Raw genomic sequence first — 25,746 nt, 5'->3', positions numbered from 1 at the left:
CGGCCCCCTGGCGCTCGCCGGCGGCCTCCTGTGCACACATATGCACAAACGCACACACACAAACACACACAAACGCGCACGCGCGCACACACACACAAATGTTTAATGTCAAAATGTTAGATTATATAAATGTTAGATTATATGAGAATGGATAATGTTAGATGAGTTGGCTTTTTGTACTTTTAGTTATAGATGAATTTATATTAATGTTAGATGAATTAATATATACTAAATTTAGGTATATGAGATTTGATCGTCTAATTAAAATTTTAGTATATAGAACTAGCTACTTTATTTTTAGTAAGAAAATTAATAGAACTAGTTTACTTGAATTAGTTGAATTAGTTGAACTAGTTAGTTGAATTAGTTGAATTAGGAGCTATATTTTATTTAGGTATATTTTTAGTAAGTGCTTAGTTCAATTAATTAGTTGAACTAGCTAGTTGAATTAATAGAACTAGTTTAATTAGTTGAATTAATATAACTAATAAGTGTTTAATGTTTCACATATGAACATAGGAAATGTCGTCTGACGACAAAAACGATTTCATTATGTGCGAAGACTGCGAAGACCAACGCGGCCTGTGCGATAAAAATTTCCTAGTAGATGATAGGCGCTTCAACATCAAGTTGGATGAGACCTTCGAAGTAGATACAGTAAGTCACAACGACGAGTCTTTTTTCATAATTAAGCATGACTTATATATGCTTCATTTGCTTCAACTTATTATTTTAAATTTTCACTATTCTACTAGCGTATCCCCTGCCATGCAAGAATTTTTATCTTGGATAAGATAGGTTTCAGTCCTAAGAAAACCATGGAGGTAAAGAGAGTTTACTTGAAAACCGAGCATGAATTATACCTTCAACGTCAAATTATACAATCAAGAAACCTACACCCATTTTGAATGCAAAACTTGATGAGCACTATGCAAGGCTTATGCATTTGAGCCTGATATGTTTATCACCTTTGATATTCGTCCCGAAGATGATATTGAAGGTAATAGAGACATTTGGGTCGATGTGCAGACGCCTCCAGTTCTACCATTATGTGAGTTTCTCAACCATATATATTTATGTCTTCGATATTGTTTTTTCAAAAAAAAAGTTGACAACTAATTTCTATTGACAACTTATTTCTATTCAAACAAACATGTCCAGCACTTGGTAGACAGGACCGTCCACTGTCCCGGGGCTGAACTCTGCGAGGAGATAAGTCATTATGTTTCATGGCTTGAGGATCTTGATGCTGTCAAGAGAAATTATTTTTCTGAATTTGAAAATCTTAGTACTCAAAACCTGCGACCAATAGTGATGGTATTGAACTACGGTCACATCTATTTAGGAAAGATGGTAAGATTTTTACTATTTTTCCTCAGTCCGTCTTTTGCATACATTATGTTTTAAGCGAAACTTCATTGCTAAGTATGTTACTATACGATGTTATTCAACAGAGACTGCCGATGAATGTTGTGCCTTAGTGGATCGAGACTAAAGGTCGCATGAGAATTGTTAGCTTACGGACAAGACATCTTGTAATGCACTTTAGTGCATTCAGGATTTCTAATAGCGAGGAATGCTTAATAGTGAAAGGCTGGAGCAAAATTGTCCACGGTCGTAGAGAAGTACCAGGGGGCAACAATCAGAAGCGCAACCCACGATTAGGAGACAGGTTCATCTGCATGCTCCAATATGATGAATCAGGAGAGTTATACATGTTCTATGCTATTTTACCTGCGAGAGAGCAGCAGGGGAGATTAGCATGCTCTTAGTACTTGTCCTCTCATGTCCGTGTTCTTCGTCCCGAACTTAATCTCTCAAAGAGTGATTTACTTTTGTGGTCTATATGAACGCTTATAATCATGACCATGTTGAACTCGATGATATCTTTCCTTCTGGTATAAGTGAATGTTTCTTCTTTAAGCTAGTATTAATGGTGATTAGATAGCGGTAATGACTATGATAATTAAATAGTGCTAATGATGACTATAATGATTTTTAGCTAGCTAGTATACCGTTAACTTGTTGGTAATGATATATGATGCAATAGTTTTTCTATTAATATGATGATGATGAGTTATTATATCATTTATGAAAGAAACCGCAGATTAGTTTCAACTGGATAGATCCTAGTTAGCTAAGTGATCAAGTATATGCCATATCCATATTATATACTTGCTCACCTAAAATATAATTAAATGATCAAGTAATTAATATGGATATGGCATATATACTTTGATCACTTAGCTAGCTATAGGATCCATGCATGCATCCAGTTGAAATTAATCTGCGGTATTTCACCTAATAATTTAACAACTCATTATAATGTAAAAACAATCTCTAAATTAAATTGAAAACACAAAACTAAAGGAAAAATAAAAAATAAAACCAAAACAGCCCAAACATTTAGTACTGGTTGGTGTTACCAACCGGTACTAAAGATCTCCCACCATCCGACCCCGGCTCGTGCCACGTGGTGGCACTTTAGTGACGGTTCGTGCCGAACCGGTACTAAGAGGGGAGGGGGGACCTTTAGTCCCCACCCTTTAGTGCCGGTTACTGTAGCCGGCACTAAAGGCCCTTATGAACCGGTGCTATAGCCCGGTTCGGCACTAGTGTGGCAACCTGTGGCAGGGAGGGAATCCTGGTGCCTTGGTTCCGGCTAGTAGATAGGTAGAGTTTTAGGCCACACAAGGGCGACGCTCGGACGGATGACAGACGCCCACGCAGCCCACTACCCCATTGCCGTACACCACACACACTCAAAAGCTTGTCTAAAAAAACACTCAAAAGCATAAACCTAAATCGATTAAAAAAAGCATAAACCTAACCCACTACCCTCTCCTCTCCCAGCGGTCAGCTGCCCATCTCTCTCTTCTTTCTTTCTCTAATTTGGTGGAGATGCTCTAGCTCTACCATGTGACTAAAAAAATGTGCACTTCCGTTCCAACGAATATGAAGCGGACGCTGGACAGCATGATGAGTTCCAAGGAAGTTCCAGGGAACTTCCTGGACGCGGCATGACCGTCGAATTGCTGCGACACGATTAGCTGGGTAGCCGCGTATGGAGCCCGCATGTAGTGGGCAAAGTTGGCTGCCTGTGACCTGTTGGTTAAAAAGGAGGGCGGCTCCCACGACCGCCCATCCCCGAACAGAGCAGGCGAGGAACCTTTCACACAAATCAGCCGAAGAAAGAACAGCTTGGTCTTGGGAGGGGAGGTCTCCATGGGGAAGAAGAGGAGGCAGGATCCAGGGAGGGACGACTCGAGCTCCTCCCATGCCAAGCGGTCTTGCCACTGCCAGAACGGGTTAGTCAGTTATTTCTCCTCACTCCCTTTTGATATTTCGCTCTGCTCTCTACTCTGAAATTTCCTCTTATTCATAAGGGAGAAGAGCAGGCCAAATGATGGGATGCCGCCTCGGGAGGGGCTTGCAGATATCATTCGCGCGGTTATCGAATTGAAAGACGTCATGCATGTAATCTTCTCATCTCCTGATTCACCGGAAAACTGTGTTACTTTTTATTTTATTTTTCCTACCAAAAAAAAAAATGTGTGGAGGCTCTTGCTACTTTGGGCTCTTGTTAGTACAGTTGATGAAAGGGTTCCTGTTTCGATACAACCCTCCTCACTTAATAAACATATAAAGGGCAATATAAATCTTTAACAAATTAAGCGCACTTTCATACATGTATGGTGGGTCGTATACATAATAGTCCAGCTTTCATCATAGTGAGAACATGGGGCCACGTGACCGGAGTCGAACTCCAAACCTTGCCATGCATGCAAGCTATGCTAGCTAGCCGACCTAGTGACTGAGGACGTTAAAATACTAATTAATGGAGCAGATCCGGGTTATTTACTTTTCCAATATTTCTTGGAAAAAGATGTGAACAAATTTCTTGAAAATGCAAAAAATGTTTGAAAATTGTAAAAAAATTCGAATATACTTTTGCTAAATGTGAATAATATTCTAAAAAATATATAGTTTTTTTAAAACTGTGAATTTTTTTGAAAGCTGAACAATTTTTTAAAAAGTGAATTTAAAATACACAATGAACAATTTACTAGTATACGGTGAACATTATTCAAATACAGACTGAACAATTTTTAAAATATTTGATGAACTTTTCTCAAATGCACGCTGAACAAAATTTCTATACATGATGAACATTTTTACTACACAACAAAGGTTTTTTTTTAATGTATGGTGAACATTTTTCTTCAACACAGTGAACTTTTTTTAAACATGAAGAACTTTTGGAAAATAAATAAAATTGGAATTTCGAAATTTTATTGGAATTTGGAATTCCAAACTTTTTCTAAACGAGAATAAATTTGGAAAGCGTGAACATTTTTTGAAAACATGAACAGAATTTGGAACTTCAAACATTTTTTTGAACATTCTAAATTTTTTTATCAAAATTTTGAATTTATGGAAAACAAAAATGAAACAGAAAAGGTTAAAAAATAAATGAAAAGGGAGAAATAAGCCAAAAATAAAAAATAAAGAAAAACTGGAAAATGCTGTAAAAGAAAAAGTAAACAGTAAAATAAACTCTGGGAACCTGCTAGAAGGTTCCCAAAACCGGTAGCTCGCTCGAAGTGGGCCTTCACATGTCGTGTCGGATGCTCGCTCCGCTTCAGCAATGCAACGACGGTTTGACGCTCACGGTGTTGGCAATCGTTCAAACCTAGCATGGATGCCTACCATGGACATGTCCACCTGCTGACAAAAGTTGTCGCCATTTCAGGAATGTCCCAAAATCAACGTTCGGTGTCTGGTTAGGCCAAAAGAATCAGTTTCACGTTGTTTCTCGACATCCGTCAAATGTCCCCAACTTTTATATTGTCTTGTACTACCAATTCAAGGCACCATGCTAAGTTGTTTGAGTTTTTGAAATTTTTTTGCATTATTTTGGAGTTTTCTCGGTGAAAAATGACCGATAAATGGCCAGATGTGATGCAACCTACATATAGTGTCAGAAATCACTCAACCTGGCATGGATGCATACCATGGGCATGCTCACTGCTGGCAAAAGTTGGGGTCATTTTATGCATGTCTAAAAATAGACCAGGTTCAACAAAGGGTGTTCGAGTAGGCCAGAAGGGTCCGAAGATTGGAATGATGGTATCAATGTGCCGCATTGAAATGAGAGTGGCTATATCGCTATCAATCAAGGTGGGACAAATCAGCCATCTCCACAGATTGCTAGTTTGCTGAAAACAATCCAGCTTTTGCCAAAAAAAAGCCAAACTCTCATCCAGATGCATCTTGATTCACATTTCTATATGATAATATGCACGACCGATTCTCGTATCTGCTGATACAAGAGATTCTTTCCAAAGATAACCCTAACCCGCCAGAAGGATCCGTATGAGAGCACATTTTTTCGGCATCGTCAAATGATCCTAAATTGTTTCCATGAGCTTATATGACCAATTCAAGGCACCATACCAAATTGTTTGAGTTTTTGACATTTTTTGCATTTTCTACAGTTTTCTCAATGAAAAAATGGTCGGCAAATGGCCCGACGGGACACAACCTGCACATGGTGTTTGAAATCGCTCAAACCTGGCATGGATGCCTACCATGGGCATTCTCACTGCTGGCAAAAGTTGGGTTCATTTCATGCATGTCTAAAAATAAACCATGTTCAACGGAGAGTGTTCGGGTACACCAGAAGGTTTCATATGAGAGCACATTTTTATGCATCGTCAAATGATCCTAAATTTGTACATGAGCTTATATGACCAATTCAAGGCAACATGCCAAGTTGTTTGAGTTTTCGACAATTCTTGCATTTTCTGGAGTTTTCTCGGTGAAAAATGGTTGGACGTGACGCAACTTGCATAATGTGTTGGAAATCATACAAACATGGCATGGATGCCTATTATGGGCATGCCACCTGCTGGCAAAAATTTGGGTCATTTGATGCATGTCTAAAAAATCATGTTCAACGGACTGTATTCGGGTAAGCGAGAAGGGTCTGTATGTGAGTATGTTTTTCGGCATCATTAAATGACCGCAATATTTTTCCATGAGCTTATATGACCAATGCAAGGCACCATGACAAGTTTCTTGAGTTTTCGACAATTCTTGCATTTTTTTAGTTTTCTCGGTGAAAAATGACCGATAAATGGTTGGGCGTAACATGCATATGGTGTCGAATTCATTCAAATCTGACATGGATGCCTATCATGAGCATGCCAACCTGCTGGCAAAAGTTAGGTCACTCGAAGAATTTCCAAAACTAAACCATGTTCGACAAAGGTTGTTCGGGTAGGGCATCAACCCTAGTGATCAACCAGTGAAAATGGAATAATAAAGTAAGTTCTGATATCATAGTGCTCGCGCAGCTAGAAGGCTCTGTCTAAGTGCAAGTTGTTTCTCGACAACCCTGAAATGGCCCCAATTTTTTTTCATGCCAAGTTGTTTCAATTTCTGACAATTTTGCATTTTCTAGAGTTTTCTTGTTTAAAAAAGGCCGATAAATGGTCGGACATGTTGCAACTTGCATACACTATGAAAGTTGTTCAAACCAGCCATAGATGCCTACCATGGGAATTCCCACCTTGCAAAAGTTGGGGTCATCTCAAGGATGTCTAAAAATAGACCATGTTCAACGGATCGTGATCAGGTAAGGCCAGAATGGTTCATTTGAAAGCACATTGTTTCTCGACATCGTCAAATGACCCTAAAGAATTTCCACCACTTTCTGTGACGAATTCAAGGAATCATGCCAAGTTGTTTGGATTTTTGACGAGTTTTACAATTTCTAAAGTTCTCTTAGTGAAAAGGGTCGATAAATGGCCGGACGTGTCGCAAGGTGCAAACGGTGTCGAAAGTCGTTCAAACCTAGCATGGATATCTCATATGTCCGTGCCAGGCTGCTGCAAGAAGTTGAGGTCACTTATCCATAGTCCAAAAAACACCACTTGAGAGAAGTGTGCCACACTAAGGATGCGTTTGGTTCAAGGTGTGGTATGAATGGGTTGGGACCGTCCAATTTTTTTGGGATTGGACCATTCAATTCATGTGTTTGGCTGAATATAAGAGATGAGCTAATTATTTAGGACGGGACGACCAGTCATGCTCACATGGTCATCCATGCAAAGGGTGGCCATTTGATTCGACCGATTTTGTTGGGTGGAACGGTTCAGCTTCTTCGAGCCATATTCTCCTTTCTTGACACGAACCATTCAAGTGCTATATAACCAAACATGTCTATTTTTTGGACGATTCCAACCCATCCGCGGCCACCCTTGCAACCAAACGCACCTAAGTCAGACGGGCTCATCCGTGAGCATGTAGTTTTTCCTAAATTGTATGCTTCTATTATTTGCAATTTCCGTCATTATCAATCAACATGAACCTTTTCTTATGTCCTAACCATTTCTTGGAATTTGTCAATAGTTTTGGAATTTTAAATTATGTATGAAAATTTTACAAACTTGAACACTTTTTTTCAAAATTGTTAACAAAATCCCAACAATTGATGAAAATTTTGAAGAAAAATTGCAAACCATGTACTTTTCTTTTGAAATTTATCAACGATTTGGGAAACAAAAACATTTCCTAAATTTGTGAACAAAATTTCAAAATGGGAACATTTTATGGATTCCATAATATTTTTTAAAATTGTAAATAATATTAGAAACAAGATTATTTTTTTAGTATTTTAAACAAATTTGAAATGTTTCCAAGAATATGTTTGCAAATTTGAAAAATTGTTCACGTTTCCATGAAAACGTTTGCAATTTTGAAAAATTGTTCGTCTTTTCGAAAATATGTCGCACTTTGAGAAAAATATTAACATTTGAAAAAATGTTCGCAAATGTAAAAAAGTTCACAAAATCAATTAGTTGTTTTTATTTTTCATAAAAGGTTCGCATATTTGAAAATATGTTTGCGTTTCCAATTTTTTTAAAATATTTCATATTTTTGAAAATGTTTGTGTTTTCAAAAAACATTTCAAAAATTGAAAAACACATTAGCTACAATACACCCTCGGTCGGTTTGTATAGTGTCCGGCCTGGTTGTACAGTGTCGGTATGATCTGCTACAATATGTCAATTCTATTTGATAAGAAACCGCGCTACATACATAACCAAAGCTGCCCTGTTCTAGTGGCTATCAATGTGCTCATGACAGCTGGAGGTGCTTCTTTGAATGCCTAGATTTTCGATCCCGAGCCACAGTACACACTCGCTACTGGACTGGCCCATGGCGGACTCCCCCTAGGCCGTCTCTATTTTCAGAGCGCGGGTGACGTATGTTTAAGAAAGACCTACCATTTATTATGAAGGGTATGAAGGAATTTCCTCAGTTGATGTGTTTAGAGGGGTTGTACTGAAGCGGAAGTGTTGATGAAATTAGGAATCTGAATATCTAAAGGGTGAGTATTATGTTCCGGGCTCAAATTACACTGAACTATACTCACTTTCTTTATAATGTTTGATTATAAACTATGCCATCTTTTGATAGGTTAAATTGAGCACAGAGGAAAGATTCAAGAGAAAATTTAAAATGCTGAAGGAAAAGAGGAAAAAAGACAAGAACAATCACGAGGAAGATCTCAGAGTACTCAAGGAAGACCTCACAAAACTCAAGAAAAATCAAGAAGAGCTTGAAATACAAATCCAGGAGATGCGGAAAGAAGAGTGTGCTGAAGTAAATCATTACAAGGCATCTCCATCTCAGAGGTGAGGAGTTTCCTTATCTATGACTAGACCAGGATACTAGGAATTGAGATTTTTTTAATTAAATAATTACTCTTTTGGAAAAGTGACTATTTATTACTCAGGATTTCCACCGTTCTAGGTAGCTCATGTTCTTGAAATGTTGATTTTATTACATTAGGCGCTGTCATCATAGGTGCCAGAAACGTGGGTTTTATTATATTGGGCACAATCATCATGATGGGTGTCAGATGGCATCCAAGCTTAGTGTGGATGGTAAATGGGCCCTATTTATACAGTTGGAACATTGGATCCATTTCAAAAATGAAGAATATAAGTTGCACTGAAGTTTCTCCAGCAAAGACATATCTATTTTTTTTTGCGAGAAAATCTCCGATCTATTCATCTTCAAACATGGCAGTACAACGAATACAGGAAATAATAGAAATTACAACCAGATCCATAGACCACCTAGCGACGACTACAAGCACTGAAGCGAGCCGAAGGCGCGCCGCCGTCATCACCCCTCCATCGCCGGAGTTGGGCACAACTTGTTGTAGTAGACAGTCGGGAAGTCGTCGTGCTAAGGCCTCGTAGGACCAGCGCACCAGAACAGCAACCGCCGCAGATGAAGAATAACGTAGATCGGAAAGATCCAATCCGAAGACACACGAACGTAGACGAACAACGACGAGATCCGAGCAAATCCACCAAAGATAGATCCGCCGGAGACACACCTCCACACGCCCACCAACAGTATCTATTTACAAATCAAGATTTACCGAGTTAAGGTGCTCAAATATGTGGAAACTTCATAGTATGCTACATACCATACATGTTGACATTATAGTGCTTTCGATGCTTTAAATTTGTATGCTTTTTTTAGAAAAGGAGGAAGACCCCCGGCCTGTGCATCTGGACGATACATACTGCCATTTTATTAATTATTAACACAAAACCTTACAAAGTCATACAAAAATAAGACTAAAGCCACCGTCTAACCAACATCTGTCGCTACTCCTATCCAGTTGATGAAGCAGGGCTAATAGTCTGAGCCTAATACCAAACAGAGACCTCGTAGCCAAACCTAACATCTAAGATCGGAGGTCCCAACCAGGACGCCTGCCGGGTATGGGCACCCACCAGTCCGGCGTGCTACTCAACCAGGACGCCTGCCAGGTATGAGGCCGCCGCAACCACCTGCCACCAATCCATCTTCAGGACTGTACTGCTGCATCTACCTTGCCCGATCTAGCTACCGCCGACGCCACCACGACGCCAGACAGTGTCACCCTCCTGCGCGAGTCCATCTCCGCGCATCGGGCACCGAGTCTCAACTATGCCACGCCGCCGAGATCCGCCGTCATCAATGGGCAAGATAAATCACCACTCCTCCTCTTGTCCCCTCCAACCAGCACTTGCTCCAAAATGAGGCTCCAGAAGGGAGAACGACACCGAAGGCGCCGTCATCGTCTGATCCGGTATAACCAGATCTAGGGTTTTCCCCGAAACTTCCCGATTAGGTTGGCGTGACCTGCAACGACGATGCCTCGAGAAAGGAACGACGTCTGAGAAGCCGTAATCGTCCGCCAAGACCGCAGTCAGGCGCGATTTTCACCGGAAGCCACGTCGTCCTGATCTCGCGGCTGGCTGGGACCGTGCGAAACCTCGCCATGAAGACGTATGGTACCGTCGGAAAGCCGGTTGAGGACCTCCGGCCGCCCCACCCCAGCCCCATCACACACCGCTGGCCGGCCATAGCCGAACCACGGCGGATCTGGCCGGGACGCCAGATCCACGGCCACCGCTGCCGCCCATCGCATAGCGGAGACTTCCACCGGAGGACCTCGCCATCCCTGGGTTTGCCGGCTGCCGCCGCACAGCCAGGACGCCGTCGTCGCTGCCGCGCGAAGACCTGCACGAGGCGCCCCAGCCGCCTGATGGGAGATCCGTCGCTTCCCTCCTTCCCTAGCCCTTTAGGCATCGGGCGCCGCCACCACCGCGGCCAGTGCCAGCGGCAGCGGCGGCAGAGATCTGCCTCGCGTGAAGGCTGGCGGCGTGAGGAGTTGGTCCCCCTGGCGTCGCCCTGGGTGGCGGCGCGACGGGGTCGCGAGAGGGAGGAGGGAGTCGTGAGAGGGAGGAGGGCGTCGGTATTTCGTGATCGTGGGTGATACAAACAATCTGAATGGGCACCTAGAATTTGTACTTTCTTACGTCATACTTTTTCAATCAAATTATATAATTATATTAAGTTTAGTTCTGCAATTCATGGAAATTCAATAATTGTTCATACTGTAGAATCTAGGGTCTAGTATACTGAATATCTAGACAACAAAGTATAATTTGAAATTTTGAACCAGTTTTTTTTGTTTGTATTCATATTTTGTCTAAATCAATTATCTCATTTTAGGGGCTTCTTCAATCTAATTATCTTATGACGTAGTATAAAGTGCCGCTACCACTAACTTTATTAAGCATGATGCTTCAGAAGTGAAATAGGCATCTAAATAACAAGCGTTGCCAAAAGATGGATCTAAGCTACTTTACTACACTTATCTACTTACATATACAGAGAAAATGTAGTTCACAAGATGATCTGCAACTTTATAACCAAGGTTTTTCTTATATGGCTTATAACATAAGATTGCGAACAGTTCGCCGTTGCTCCTCTTTCAGAATTTAATGTATCTTCTGTTATATGTTGGTGCAGATCACAACTAAGCCAATCAACAAGATTTCGACTAGTCATTGAAAATAGCGTGAGCAGAACAATTTACAAAAAGGGAACTATAGAGACTGAGGATGGTGGAGGTCACATAAAAGTTGTCATGTACGATGGTGGCAATCCAATTGCGTCTAACCACCGTCTTGCTTCAGTAAGAGTTGAGATAGTTGTCATTGAAGGAGGGTTTGATGAAAAGCGAGATTTATGGTCTAAAGAGGAGTTCGAGGAAAGCATAATGAAACCAAGAAGAACAACGACATTGACAAGTCTAGTGAAAAACGGTACATTTAATCTGATTGCTGGGAGTTGTGATCATGAAGGTGCCATTATTATGGATAATTCACAGCAAAGGGAAGTTAAGCTTGGAGTAAGGATCACAGTGCCTACAGAAACAAGAGTTCTTGAAGGAGTATCAAATCCTTTCAAAGTGCAGGAAGGCAAGACAAAAAGTAATGGTCATTTATTTGAATATTCAATCAGTTAATTTAATCTCAGTATTAAAACATGATGCGATATGTTATCTAATCCACTCTCATAAATAGGAGCATGCTTGAACCATAACTTCCTTTTACCTTTTTGTCTTGAAACTGATTACAGCTCTGATTGAGGGAATGGTGAAACCATCTGTCATTTGTCTTCCTTTATCTTATTTACACTGGTTCAAGAGAAAATTGTTTTCGTTTCAGAGCCAGCACCAAACAAAACGGGTAAAAACCCTTCTCCTCCAGTTCCAACGCGAAACTTGGTACAGCCAACTAGCACCCACGCAACACAAGATGGTAAAGGTTAGAAATTAATATTTATCCCCCCACCACCCCCCTGAAGTTTATGATTTATATAAACATGACTGCTTTCCGGCTCACTAACAGGCCAAGGCCATTTTTTCTTTTCAAAAAGAGTTAGTCCAGATGAGCAGAAAGCAGGTAACAAGTTAGTGCTTGATGATGAATAAATAGGCAGTTTTTTGATTAAATTAATCCATGAATAGATCATGAGCATGACATGGACAACATTGATAACACACTGATTACGATCTAACAGAGCAAGTACTAAGCACATAGTAGAAACATCTACGCATATCGCTAGTACTGCTACAACAGAAAGAAACACAAGAGTGATAAGCGATGTATACCCTCCAATCGGCCACGCAGTGGCGGTGACGGTGGCAGCAGCCGCGGCATCCTCGGCGGCCTTCTCAGCGGCGGCACGGTCGGGGTGGGTCGACATGGTGATGACGAAGGTGACGCGGACGTAGATGAACAGAAGCGAGCAGTCGCGTAGTCGCTACCCAAAAACCTAATCGCCCCTCTCCCGTACAGGATCCGGAGAGGCGGGGTTTCGGAGGCCTGCTCTCCCGTAAACCGTGTACGCGGTGAACGGGATGGAGTCGCCGGCGGCAGCAGCAGCAGAGGAACAACGTGGACGTGGAGGGGGAGGCGGAGATGCGTTCTGTTTTTTCGCGGCGGCTAGGGTTGGCAGCGCCCCACATATATATGTGCGGCCGCGCGTAGAGAGACGTGGGCTGAACCCACATTCAAATCGGTAGCCCATGATTCGACGTCTCAGATCGTGGCCCTACCTGTCAAAGACTAACCGTTCCTGACCGGCAAAAGAAGCGCATAGGAGTGAGCTCGGCTCGGCTCAATCCCGCAACCCGCGGCGCGTCGTGACGAGGCGTGGCGTGGCGAGCGGAGGAGGAGGAGTGCGAGAGGGCTTCTTTTCTTCTCAAGCTCCAATAGCATGAGGGAGAGAATCCCTTATAAACCACTTCAACTCTCCTTCCACTAGCATGGTGGGACTAAACTTCTCACCACCTTGTCATGCCACCTACATGGGCCCTTAGAGATTAAATCTGAAATTGTCATATGGGCTCTAGGCCCATCTTATATTTCAACAACCCCCCACCAGATCTCAGGGGCCCACTTTGTCCTTTGTTCCAAACGCTGTTTTGATATACCAGCATCTCAATGGAGACCGATTAAGGTTGAGCTCCACCTAGACCAAGTAGTTACACTCCTTCACAACTGAACAATGGACTATGCCTTGAATTGTCAGTTTGGCGTCAAGAAGTTTCACCACAAGTCTCACTGATACGAGGCTGCCAAAGGCCGACCCCTCGGGTGGAGCATATTAGTCACACTCTTGGCCTGTTCATGAGCTTGCTAGAGATCACCCCAATCTCATAGACTGTGACCAGCAGTCGGGCTCATATAAGTGTGTTCCTCCAAAGATCGCTCTGTAGGATAGCATCTTGCTTATACATATAAGCCTTGGAACACATTAAGACAGTAGTCATCCTTCCATACAGTTTCCGAGAGTATTGTATCGCCAACGGAGTGGGTTAGTAAAGTTACTCTCCTCAGTTCACCACTGACTTGTTTTCCCAGGTCCTACTTCATGGGATCTCCGATCACATAGGTTGGGTTACTACCATGGCAACTCATGTGGGTCTCATACCCATCTCCCTTGATGCGCTATCTATCACAACACGTGATAGCCCTTTAGTAAAGGGATCTGCCAGATTCTTAGCCGTTTGAATATAATCCAACGCTATCACTCCGGAGTTCCACAATTTTCTGACAACTTTCAATCTCATTCTTGTGTGTTTGTTGCACTTCACGTTGTCCTTTGAACTCTTCACCTTGACAATAACTATTTGATTGTCGCAGTTCATAAGGATGGCCGGAACCGGCTTCTCAACCACTTGCAAGTCCATCAACAGATCTCGAAGCCATTCCGCTTCGCCACCCGATGCATCCAATGCTATTAATTCTGCTTCCATTGTCGATCTTGTTAAGATCGTTTGCTTGCAAGACTTCCAGGAAACAGCACCACCTCCAAGAGTAAACATATACCCATTTGTGGCCTTCATCTCATCAGCATCAGAGATCCAATTCGCATAACTATACCCTTCAAGTACCGACGGGTATCCGGTATAGTGAAGTCCATAGTTCATAGTACCTTTCAGATAGCGCATAACTCTCTCAAGAAGCACGCCAATGTACATCACCCGGTTTGGAAACAAATCGGCTCAGTTTGCTAATAGCAAATGCGATGTCAGGCCTCGTTGCGCTCGCTAGATACTGGAATCTGGGAGTATCTCAATTGATCTATAGTTGTGCCTTTAGACTTTCGAATCAGCACACTAGAATCATATGGTGTTTGAGATGGTTTGCAGTCTGAATATCCAAAGCGACTCAACACCTTCTCAACATAATGGGATTGCAGAAGTGTAATCCCACCCTCATCATCTCTCAATAGCTTGATGTTCAAGATAACATCAGCCACTCCAAGGTCCTTCATCTCAAAGTTCTGAGATAGGAAAGACTTAACCTCCTCGATCAACCTGAGATTAGTTCCAAATATCAGTATGTCATCAACATATAAACGCAGTATAACTCCTTCGCCCCCACCATAGCGATAGTATACACATTTGTCGGCCTCATTAACAACAAAGCCAACAGATGTCAAGGTTTCATTAAACTTGTCATGCCATTGCTTAGGCGCTTGTCTCAGGCCATACAAAGATTTCACCAACTTACACACCTTTCCTTCCTGACCATCTACCACAAAGCCATCAGGCTGTTGCATATAGATTTCCTCCTTTAGCTCTCCATTCAGGAAAGCCGTCTTAACATCCATCTAATGAATGAGAAGACCATGCGAGGTCGCCAACGAGAGTAATACTCGAATGGTGGTCAGTCTGGCCACAGGTGAATAAGTGTCGAAGAAATCTTCTTCTTCTTTCTGGGCGTAGCCCTTGGCCACAAGCCTAGCCTTGTACTTTTCTATCGTACCGTCGGGCCTAAGCTTCTTTTTGAACACCCACTTGCATCCCAATGGTTTGCAACCATAAGGACGTTAAGTAAGCTCCCAAGTCCCGTAAGCCATGATGGAATCCATCTCGCTACGGACCGCATCCTTCCAGTAGTCAGCTTCTGGAGATGCATACGCTTCTGAAATAGAAGTGGGATTATCCTCCACGACATATATGAAGAAATCATCACCAAAGGTCTTTACAGTCCTTTGTCTCTTGCCCCTACCAAGGGTTTCCTCATTATCCTCCTCAGGATTTTCATCATGTGTTTCTTTATAATATTCCATCGGAATGGCAGGTTCAGGAGTCTCCTCAGATTCCTGTCTAGAAGTGCTTTGTACATCTCTCATGGAGAAAATGTCCTCAAAGAATGTAGTATCCTTAGACTCCATAATTGTACCGACCTTCATGTCAGGTACCTCAGATTTCACTACTAGAAATATATAGCCAACACTATTCATAGCGTAGCCCAAATTAACACAGTCCACAGTCTTTGGTCCAAGCTTACGCTTTTTGGGGATCGGCACATTAACTTTCGCCAAGCAGCCCCAAGTACGTAAGTACGAGAGTGTTGTCCTTCTCTTGGTCCACTTCTCATAAGGAGTGATCTCGTTATCCTTTGTCGGAACTTTATTCAGGACATGACATGATGTCATTATAGCCTCCCCCCACCATGCCTTGGGTAAACCCGGCGTTAATCAAATCAGTTAGAGTACTTTTTTTCCGCTCGGTAACCCCGTTTGACTGGGCTGAGTAGGGAGGCGTCCTCTCGTGAATAATACCGTGTTCCGCACAGAAGGCATCAAACTTTTTCGAGAAGTACTCTCCACCTCGATCTGATCGGACTCGTTTAATTTTCTTTTTGAGTTGATTCTCAACTTCTGCCTTATAGATTCTAAAGTAGTATAGAGCCTCATCTTTGGTATTTAACAGATACACATAGCAATATCTAGTGGAATCATCTATCAAAGTCATGAAATATTTCTTTCCACCTTTAGTCAACACACCATTCATCTCACAAAGATCAGAATGTATGAGTTCAAGTGGCGCCAAGTGTCTCTCCTCTGCTGCCTTGTGAGGCTTGCGAGGTTGCTTAGATTGCACACACGAATGGCACTTAGAACCTTTGGCTAAAGTGAAACTCGGGATTAAATTCGATTTTGCTAGCCGCGTCATAACACTGAAACTAATGTGACAAAGACGTGAATGCCAGACTTCAGATTCATTAACACTCAAATGAATATTGTTCACGACTTTGTTACATAGATCTGCAAGAGAAAGGCGGAACATGCCTCCGCATTCATAACCCTTTCCAACAAATAGACCATATTGCGTAACGACTACTTTATTAGACTCGAATACCAACTTAAACCTTTCTCTACATAGAAGGGAGCCACTAATGAGGTTGTTCTTGATGGCGGGGACATGCTACGCGTTCTTCAGCTGCACGATCCTTCCCGAAGTAAACTTCAGATCGACCGTGCCAACACCAAGAACAGAAGCACTCGCACCATTCCCCATCAGTACGGACCCGTGACCTGTGGCCTGGTAAGAAGAAAACAATGAAATTTCAGCACACACATGAACACCTGCACCTGTATCGACCCACCAATCGGTGGACAGCCAAACTAAAAATACAACAAATAAATTACCGTACCCAGATGCACCACTCTCATTGTTGCTCACAATCATATTGACAGACTTGGAGTCCTACCCTGGCTTCTTGTACTTGTTTGCGCATTTGTTGGCCCAATGTTCAACCGAACCACAAGTAAAGCAACCCTCATCCTTCTTATTCTTCTTGAAGGTCTTCCTACCCTTCTTCTTAAAGTCGGCATTCTGTTGGACACCATTCTTTCCCTTGTGCTTGTGGGAATTGGAGTTCTTCTGATGTACCATATTGGCCACAAAAGTTCCTTCGACCCCTTTTCCATGCGAGTCCTTTGCCCTTGAATTCTGCTCAACACTCAGATGGCCAATGACATCCTCCACAGGGAATTCACGCCTCTGATGTTTCAGAGTGGTGGCAAAGTTCCTCCAGGGATTGGGGAGCTTAGCAATTATGCGGCCCGCGACAAACTTGCCCGGTAACTCACACTTAAGAAGCTCAAGCTCCTTAACAATGCATATTATCTCATGAGCCTGCTCCAATACAGGACGATTTTCAACCATCTTGTAATCGTGGAACTGCTCTATAATATACATGTCGCTGTTGGGGAACGTTGCAGAAAATTAAAAATTTTCCTACGGTTTCACCAAGATCCATCTATGAGTTCATCTAGCAACGAGTCATGGGAGAGTGATTGCATCTACATACCACTTGTAGATCGCGTGCGGAAGCGTTCAATGGAACGGGGATGATGGAGTCGTACTCGCCGTGATTCAGATCACCGATGACCTAGTGCTGAACGGACAGCACCTCCGCGTTCAAGACACGTACGAAGCGGATGACGTCTCCTCCTTCTTGATCCAGCAAGGATGAAGGAGAGGTTGATGATGATCCAGCAGCACGACGGCGTGGTGGTGGATGCAGGAGAACTCCGGCAGGGCTTCGCTAAGCAACTACGGGAGGAGGAGGAGGTGTAGCAGAGAGGGGAGGCGCCAAGGGCTTCAGGGTGCGGCCACCCCTCCCTCCCCTCCCTTTATATAGGTGCAAGAGAGGGGGGAGGGCGCAGCCTTGCCCCTTCCTCCAAGGAAGGGGTGCGGCCAAGAGGGGGGAGGAGTCCATCCTCCCCAAGGCACCTCGGAGGTGCCTTCCCCCTTTAGGACTCTCCCCTCCCCAAGTCTCCTTGGCGCATGGGCCTCTTGGGGCTGGTGCCCTTGGCCCATATAGGCCAAGGCGCACCCCCTACAGCCCATGTGGCCCCCCGGGGCAGGTGGACCCCCCCGGTGGACCTCCGGACCCCTTTCGGCACTCCCGGTACAATACCGATAACGCGCGAAACTTTTCCGGCGACCAAAATAAGACTTCCCATATATAAATCTTTACCTCCGGACCATTCCGGAACTCCTCGTGACGTCCTGGATCTCATCTGAGACTCCGAACAATATGCATACTCATATTCATACAACCCTAGCGTCACCAAACCTTAAGTGTGTAGACCCTACGGGTTCGGGAGACAAACAGACATGACCGAGACGGCTCTCGGACAATAACCAACAGCGGGATCTGGATACCCATGTTGGCTCCCACATGCTCCTCGATGATTTCATCGGATGAACCACGATGTCGAGGATTCAATCAACCCCGTATACAATTCCCTTTGTCAGATGGTATGTTACTTGCCCGAGATTCGATCGTCGGTATCCCAATACCTCGTTTAATCTCGTTGCCGGCAAGTCACTTTACTCGTACCGTAATGCATGATCCGGTGACCAAACACTTGGTCACTTTGAGCTCATTATGATGATGCACTACCGAGTGGGCCCAGTGATACCTCTCCGTCATACGGAGTGACAAATCCCAGTCTCGATCTGTGTCAACCCAACAGACACTTTCGGAGATACCTGTAGTGCACCTTTATAGTCACCCAGTTACCTTGTGACGTTTGGTACACCCAAAGCACTCCTACGGTATCCGGGAGTTACACGATCTCATGGTCTAAGGAAGAGATACTTGACATTGGAAAAGCTCTAGCAAAACGAACTACACGATCTTGTGCTATGCTTAGGATTGGGTCTTGTCCATCACATCATTCTCCTAATGATGTGATCCCGTTATCAACGACATCCAATGTCCATAGTCAGGAAACCATGACTATCTGTTCATCAACGAGCTAGTCAACTAGAGGCTCACTAGGGACATATTGTGGTCTATGTATTCACACGTGTATTACGATTTCCGGATAATACAATTATAGCATGAATAAAAGACAATTATCATGAACAAGGAAATATAATAATAATACTTTTATTATTGCCTCTAGGGCATATTTCCAACAGTCGCTCCCTGCATCGGCAGCCCTGAACTTAGATTCGAGCGCCTCCCACAAGTCCTTGGCAGACCGCATATGCAAATATGCGTCAACCAGCTTATCTCCAATCACGCTCAGAACTGCCCCGAGGAACACGAAAGTGGCCTCCTTGAACGCCTTCTCCTGTTCAGGAGCGACCGTTCCAGTGGGAGTCACACCAGCGACCCAGAACACGTCATGGCCGTGAGCCATAAGGTGGTTTTAGTCTGCCAACGCTTAAAGTACGTCCACATAAACGGGGACGGTTTCAGTGCAGCAGCAAAACCAGAATTCAAAAAACTCCTACACACATTAGGTTTTTGGATTGATGAATAAATAGGCAGTTTTTCGATTAAATTAATCCATGAATAAATCATGAGCATGACATGGAGAGCATTGATAACACACTGATTACGATCTAACAGAGCATGTACTACGCACATCGTAGAAACATCTACGCATATTGCTAGTACTACTACAACAGAAAGAAACACGAGAGGGATAAGCGATGTATACCCTCTAATCGGCCACGCGGCGGTGGTGATGGTGGCAGCAGCCGCAACATCCTCGGCGGCCTTCTTGTCGGCCTCGGCCTTCTCAGCGGCGGCACGGTCGGGGTCGGTCGACATGGTGATGATGAAGGTGATGCGGACGTAGATGAACAGAAGCGAGCAGTCGCGTAGTCGCTACCCAAAAACCTAATCGCCCCTCTCCCATACAGGATCCGGAGAGGCGGGGTTTCGGAGGCCTGCTCTCCCGTCAACCGTGTACGCGGTGAACGGGATGGAGTCGTCGGCGGCAACAGCAACAGGGGAACAATGTGGGCATGGAGGCGGAGGGGGAGATGCGTTCTGTTTTTCGCGGCGGCTAGGGTTAGCAGCGCCCCACATATATATGTGCGGCCGCGCGTAGAGAGACATGGGTTGAACTCACGTCCAAGTCAGTAGTCAAAGACTCTCCGTTCCTGACTGGCAAAAAGAAGCGCATAGGAGTGAGCTCGGCTCGGCTCAATCCCGCGGCGCGGCGCGGCTCGTCGTGACGAGGCGAGCGGAGGAGGAGGAGTGCGCGAGGGCTTCTTTTCTTCTCAAGCTCCAATAGCATGAGGGAGAGAATCCCTTATAAACCACTCCAACTCTCCTTCCACTAGCATGGTGGGACCAAACCTCCCACAACCTTGTCATGCCACCTACATGGGCTCTTAGAGATTAAATCTGAAATTGTCATATGGGCTCTAGGCCCATCTCATATTTCAACACTTGAAGCCTCCATTACCATCAAACAAGTAAAATTAATGACTGAGGATGATAAGCCTCCGCTATTTTTTATCTTCTTTCTATATGTGATATGTATATATTATATCCTCATGCCTAAGAACCATTTTTTGTAATGTAATTTCCATTTTATTTAGTTTTATTGCCTCAAAACTTCCCAGACCGTGGAAAACATTCAGAATTTCCAACTGATGGTACTGCAGAGGATAATCAACTGAGTTATCCACCAGCTACCGTGCGACTGATGGTTGAGGGAAATGGTGAAGCCTTCTGCCTCGGTCTTACTTTATCTTGTTTATATTAGTTCATGTGCCAAACTGCCAATGGTTTCTTTTGACATTCAGGGCAAGCCCTAAACGGCAATAGTCAACAATCTTCTCAACAAATTCCAACGCCAATCTTGTGGCAGCCAACCAGCACCCACCCATTGCAACACGGTAAATGGCTAAAAGTTATTTTCTCTGGTCCCCCCGCCCCCCCCACCCCCCCAAAGTAAATGAATGTGACTGGTTTTTGGCTCGCCAACAGACCAAGGGCGTAGCCCGCCACCACCTACCAAGCCGAATCCATTGCAGGTAGCAGGTAACAGTTAGTGCTTGAAACCTCTACAACCAAATGAACGAATAATTGCAGATTATAATACTTCATATTCACCTTCAGGATATTATCCACCTTTTCCTGCATGTCGACAAGACCAGTGCACCAGTTTACCTAATGCAAGTTCTCAGGTTGCATTTCCAAACCTTTCAGGGTATGGGTTGTTAGATGGCCAGGTAACTGTGATATGCATTGAGTTACTATTCTGTACAATAAGGCTCAGGGTTTGTAGTTTAACAACAGTATGTATTACCACCAGTCTATTATACCATCCTTTCCTTATATATAAAGGCTGTGTGATCCTTAATTAGGGGCAACAGACCATTGCGCCCAAACTTTGCTACAGTATGTTATGGTGTTACCAAACACATGAAATGGTTTTGAACTTTGGGTTTGTTTGGCCACACTACCATTTGTCTAAGTGTTTATTAGCAGTTTCGTCTGTCGTGGGTATTAGAATGATTGTATCAAAAGAAACTACTCAGGGAGCAATAACCCATAGAAAATTTTGACGTGTTAATGAATTTCATAATTGGTTTACTTTATAACATAGCAGATTGTTTCTCTTATGTCATCTTTTGTTTATTTTGTTCAGTGGAATCCCATCCCTGGAGGGGAGGTATTTATTGAAGATCTAAATCATTCAAATGTACAGCTACCAGTTGAAGAGTATTGTAAGTTAAAATAACAGGCAAATACTGCTTGTTTTCATCTTAAATAGTCAATCTGATAGCATATGCATGTCTTACCTTCGTAATTTTGGACTTATCTGCTTGCCGAGTACAAAACAATTAATGCAGTTCATCATAACAACAATATGTTTGTGAGTTTGTTTATGTTTCTTAATTTGTTTATGTTTCTTAATTTGCACATGAATAAGTTTACCTATACTTTACTCTAGATTTCCCCCCGGCCTTACATATTCATTGTCGCAATTACCTTTTATTTTTGTAAGATACCACTCATTGATTCCCGACTCCTGAGTGAAGTCCTCTAACATGTTGGACATTCATGCCAGTTATCTTTTTTCCCCTCGCTCAACTCTGTTTCAACAGAGAGGGAGTAATAGGGGCACGTGGTACATAAATGCAGGGGCAAGAAAAATGGCAAAACAAATAAAAGAAGAGTTTTTTAGGGGAAAGAAGAGGTTAATTAGTTCACTATTTTGTTGTGTCTTTGTTTGAAAAACTGTTGTGCGTGTCAATGGCTCAATTACTGAACTGTTGCACCAATAAAATTGATAGGTGGGATCTTTTGATAAAAGGGTAATATATTAATACCAAGAATATATCAATTACAAATACGATATCAAGAGCTAATCATGACATCACAAAACTAAAACACACACAGACACCTCAAATTCTGAATTACGAAGTCCCAGTTTGAAGTATGTTAAATATCTATACGCATTGTGCTGATTCTCAGTATTTTTTTTTTGTTTCAATATGTTTTCCAAAATTCACGTGTTATAGGATAAATGATGAAGCACATTTGCAGAGAGTCTAGTTAGAACCAAACTGTAGTAAATGAAAGGGCTTGTGCCAAGCTAAACTGTGTCTATCTTGTGTAAGTGTTCTGTAGATGTAGATGCATCATTTACATGTAATCAAGTACTACTTCAATGGGATACCACTCATGTGGAGCACAAGGAGCACTGGAACTTTCTTGATCAGTTCATGCCGCTGTATAGCACACAGTCAAGGTTCTACAGACAGAGTTTCCCCAGTACAAGTCTCATGGATAAAGCCCATAAGTTACTGGCAAGTATTTCATCAGGCGATTCTGTTTTGAAGATGATTACCAGTGTTACAAGTCAAGCCACACAAACTCCTCAGAGGAGAGGCGTTCTCGTTTGGCCCATTGAGCCATATGATTCAGTTCATGGGTGCGTTCACTAATCCAAGGCTTTCTCTCTTTTTTTATAAGAAGTTTTCATTACTTCTGTTGGATATTGACAGGATCACATTGGCCGGTGGTCAATCATGACAACCATCTTACAATCTGTAATTCATGTGCCTAACATTTCCAGGCCACTAGTTAAGAAGAAAAGGAATACCAAATATCAATTGCGATTTGTCAATAAGGTGTGCGATGACTACTACACACGGGAAAATATCAAATCAGAGGATGGAAATCTTTTAAAGGTAGCTTTGTATGATGAGAACAATCGGGTAGTCACATCTGGCCCACTGTCTTCAGTTTCTGTGGAGGTCGTACTACTTCATGGTGATTTCAGTGCTGAAGGTCACGAATATTGGACATCAGAGGAGTTCAGTGCCTGCTTAGTGCATCCACAATCTGTAATGTCAATTGCACCAGCCTTGGGAGGTCATCGTGTCTTGGCCCTGACATGTGGAGAGGCAGACCTTGATAATATCAATTTCCGGACTTCCTCCTTCCATGCCAGATCGGGAAAGTTTGTGATGGGTATTGAGATTAGAAATGTAAGAGAAGAGAGTGTTCAAGAAGGAATAACTAACGCATTTCTCGTGAGAGTTCGCCAAGGGGAAGGTACATTTTTTTCATTAATCTTGTTGTTCGAACATGACTTCTCATGCAATTTCATATGATATTTCACCCCAAAATTTTCTACTTCAAAAATTGCAGTCCTTATATGACCTTTTTTCATAAGTAAAAATTTAGACCAAGAAGTAAGATGTTTAACAACTAGTGAGAAAGAGTAAATAATCGACAGGGGTAATCTCTGTAGACCACTAGTATTCAAGTCAATGTATTGCAACTTTTCATGAAGTGTGTTTCTGTGAAACTCTTCAACCCTTTAGTAACTGGAACTGGCGAGGAGATGGCAGAGCCACCGTTCGGGTTGACATTGCAGACCGCCACCACCTCTGACGCAACAAAGAGGAAGCCCTGGCCAGACAGGATACTAGGTAACCAATCGACACAGCTACACACACCATTGCATCCAGTTGCACTATATTCCAGCTAGCTAGTAGGCCAAGATATTTTGTATGTAGTGTGTGTAAAGCAGTGTGTATATGATGCGGGAATGGTGGAAATGTATTACTACTAACATTGATGGTGCATGCGTCGATGGGCAGACCAGGACCCCGAGGTGGTTTCGCTGTCGCTGCAGACGCTGCTGTTGGACATGTACGTGTGTGAGATCTGCAGCAAGGGGTTCCAGAGCTACCAGCAACTGCAGCTGCACCGGCAGAGCCACAACTTGCCATGGAAGCTGAAGGCCGGCAAGGCGGCGCGGAAGCGTGTGTTCGTGTGCCCGGAGCCGAGCTGCCTGCACCACGACCCCTCTCACGCCCTCGGCGGCCTCGTTGCCATCAAGAAGCACTTCCGCCGCGAGCACAGCGACACTGCCACTATGCCTGAAACCGCTGCTCCAGGGCTTTCCCCGCCCACTCCTGCGCAAGGTTTTGAATTTTGGTAGCAAGAAAAATTTTGATGACCCTCGAAACCTATGAAATTTCGTAAATTTCAAAATCTGTATGGACAAATAAACAAAAAATTTAATTAAATTTGAATAAATTTAAATTTAAGCACAGGAATATATTTCTGTTAGCAGCCCTTGTACATGGAAACACATGTATCTCAGTGATGCAGGTCTAACCTGTGAAACCAGGTTCGACTCTCGCCAACACATGTATCTCAGTGGTGCAGGTCTAACCTGCGAAAACAAGTTCGACTCTCGCCAACGTCAACTTTTTTGAATTTTTTCAACAGTAGAGAAAAATTTAAACCTACAAGGTGAGAACGTAACAACCTGCCACTGCGTTTTGCAAAGTTTGATGTGTACAAAATGGATTCCATCACTCTATATACAAACATTAAAAAATAACAAAATATTTCAAACGAAATGCAAATATTTCGGTCGCCCTAGAAATGATCAAAATTTCGGAATTTTGTCAAAACAATTCCTTGCTCCTGCGATTGCGGATGCGTTTCCTACCAGTAATTAATTACATAAAATCTCCAGCCTACGAACCCTATAATTCATCAGTTACCACGAATCAAGGAACTTCACTTGAAAATTACCATGGCAAACTTAAATTTTTGTAGTCTTTATATGATTTTTTTTCATAAAGTAGTAAGGATGAAGTAAGATATTTAACAAAATGCTAATATACACTTCTGTGAAAGAGTAAATAATAGACTGGGTAATTTCTGCAGACCTCAAGTTAATGTATTGCAACTTTTCATAAAGTATGTTTGTTTGAAACTATTAAACCCTTTACTATTTGGAACTACTACAAACATGTTGTTCTCATTGTGGGTTTTTAGCATTTGAAATTTAAAACATTTGCCAAAATCAAGGAATCGACTGGCCACGAGAGTTTCTTGTCCGTCTCTTTCTCTTTAGCTTGAATTTTTAGACGACCTGACCATATTCCGTTCCAGGTGATCAGTAAATCTAGGGATGTAAATGCCAAATAAATGGCGCCCGCAAGTCCTGCTTTGTTAGCTTTAGCTAGCTCGATAGTTCATTTTCCCCGAAAAGAAACTTTATTGAACTGTTAAACCATAAGTGGGATTAAACGGAACCCATTTACGTCCCTAAGTTAATCCTTCCAATGTGAGGTGTACTTGCATCTGCATCGGCGGGTTGGCAACTATAAAATATACATAAACGGCCTCAAATCAGTTGCACCTTATTTTGTACTCCCTCCGTCCCAAAATAAGTGACTCAAAAGTGATTCAACTTTGTAAGTTGAGTCACTTTTGAGTC

The 25,746-nt window shown here is 42.9% G+C and overlaps 1 protein-coding gene across 1 annotated transcript; it reads left to right on the top strand.

Annotated features, from left to right (window-relative positions):
• Nucleotides 1–3,145: 3,145 nt before the first annotated feature.
• On the top strand, nt 3,146–24,496 carry LOC119278986. The gene is made up of 14 exons (XM_037560391.1): nt 3,146–3,308; nt 3,387–3,477; nt 8,488–8,705; nt 11,392–11,855; nt 12,093–12,191; nt 20,609–20,707; nt 20,792–20,884; nt 20,976–21,029; nt 21,108–21,220; nt 21,640–21,718; nt 22,626–22,929; nt 23,074–23,555; nt 23,828–23,935; nt 24,107–24,496. Exons 1-14 carry the CDS (start codon nt 3,226–3,228, stop codon nt 24,448–24,450), a joined length of 2,631 nt encoding a protein of 876 aa, XP_037416288.1. The 5' UTR covers nt 3,146–3,225; the 3' UTR covers nt 24,451–24,496.
• The last annotated feature ends 1,250 nt before the right edge of the window (nt 24,497–25,746 follow it).

Source organism: Triticum dicoccoides, chromosome 3B (assembly GCF_002162155.2).
Source record: "Triticum dicoccoides isolate Atlit2015 ecotype Zavitan chromosome 3B, WEW_v2.0, whole genome shotgun sequence".
Lineage (NCBI taxonomy): Eukaryota > Viridiplantae > Streptophyta > Magnoliopsida > Poales > Poaceae > Triticum > Triticum dicoccoides.
This window is presented reverse-complemented; position numbering and strand designations above follow the sequence as displayed.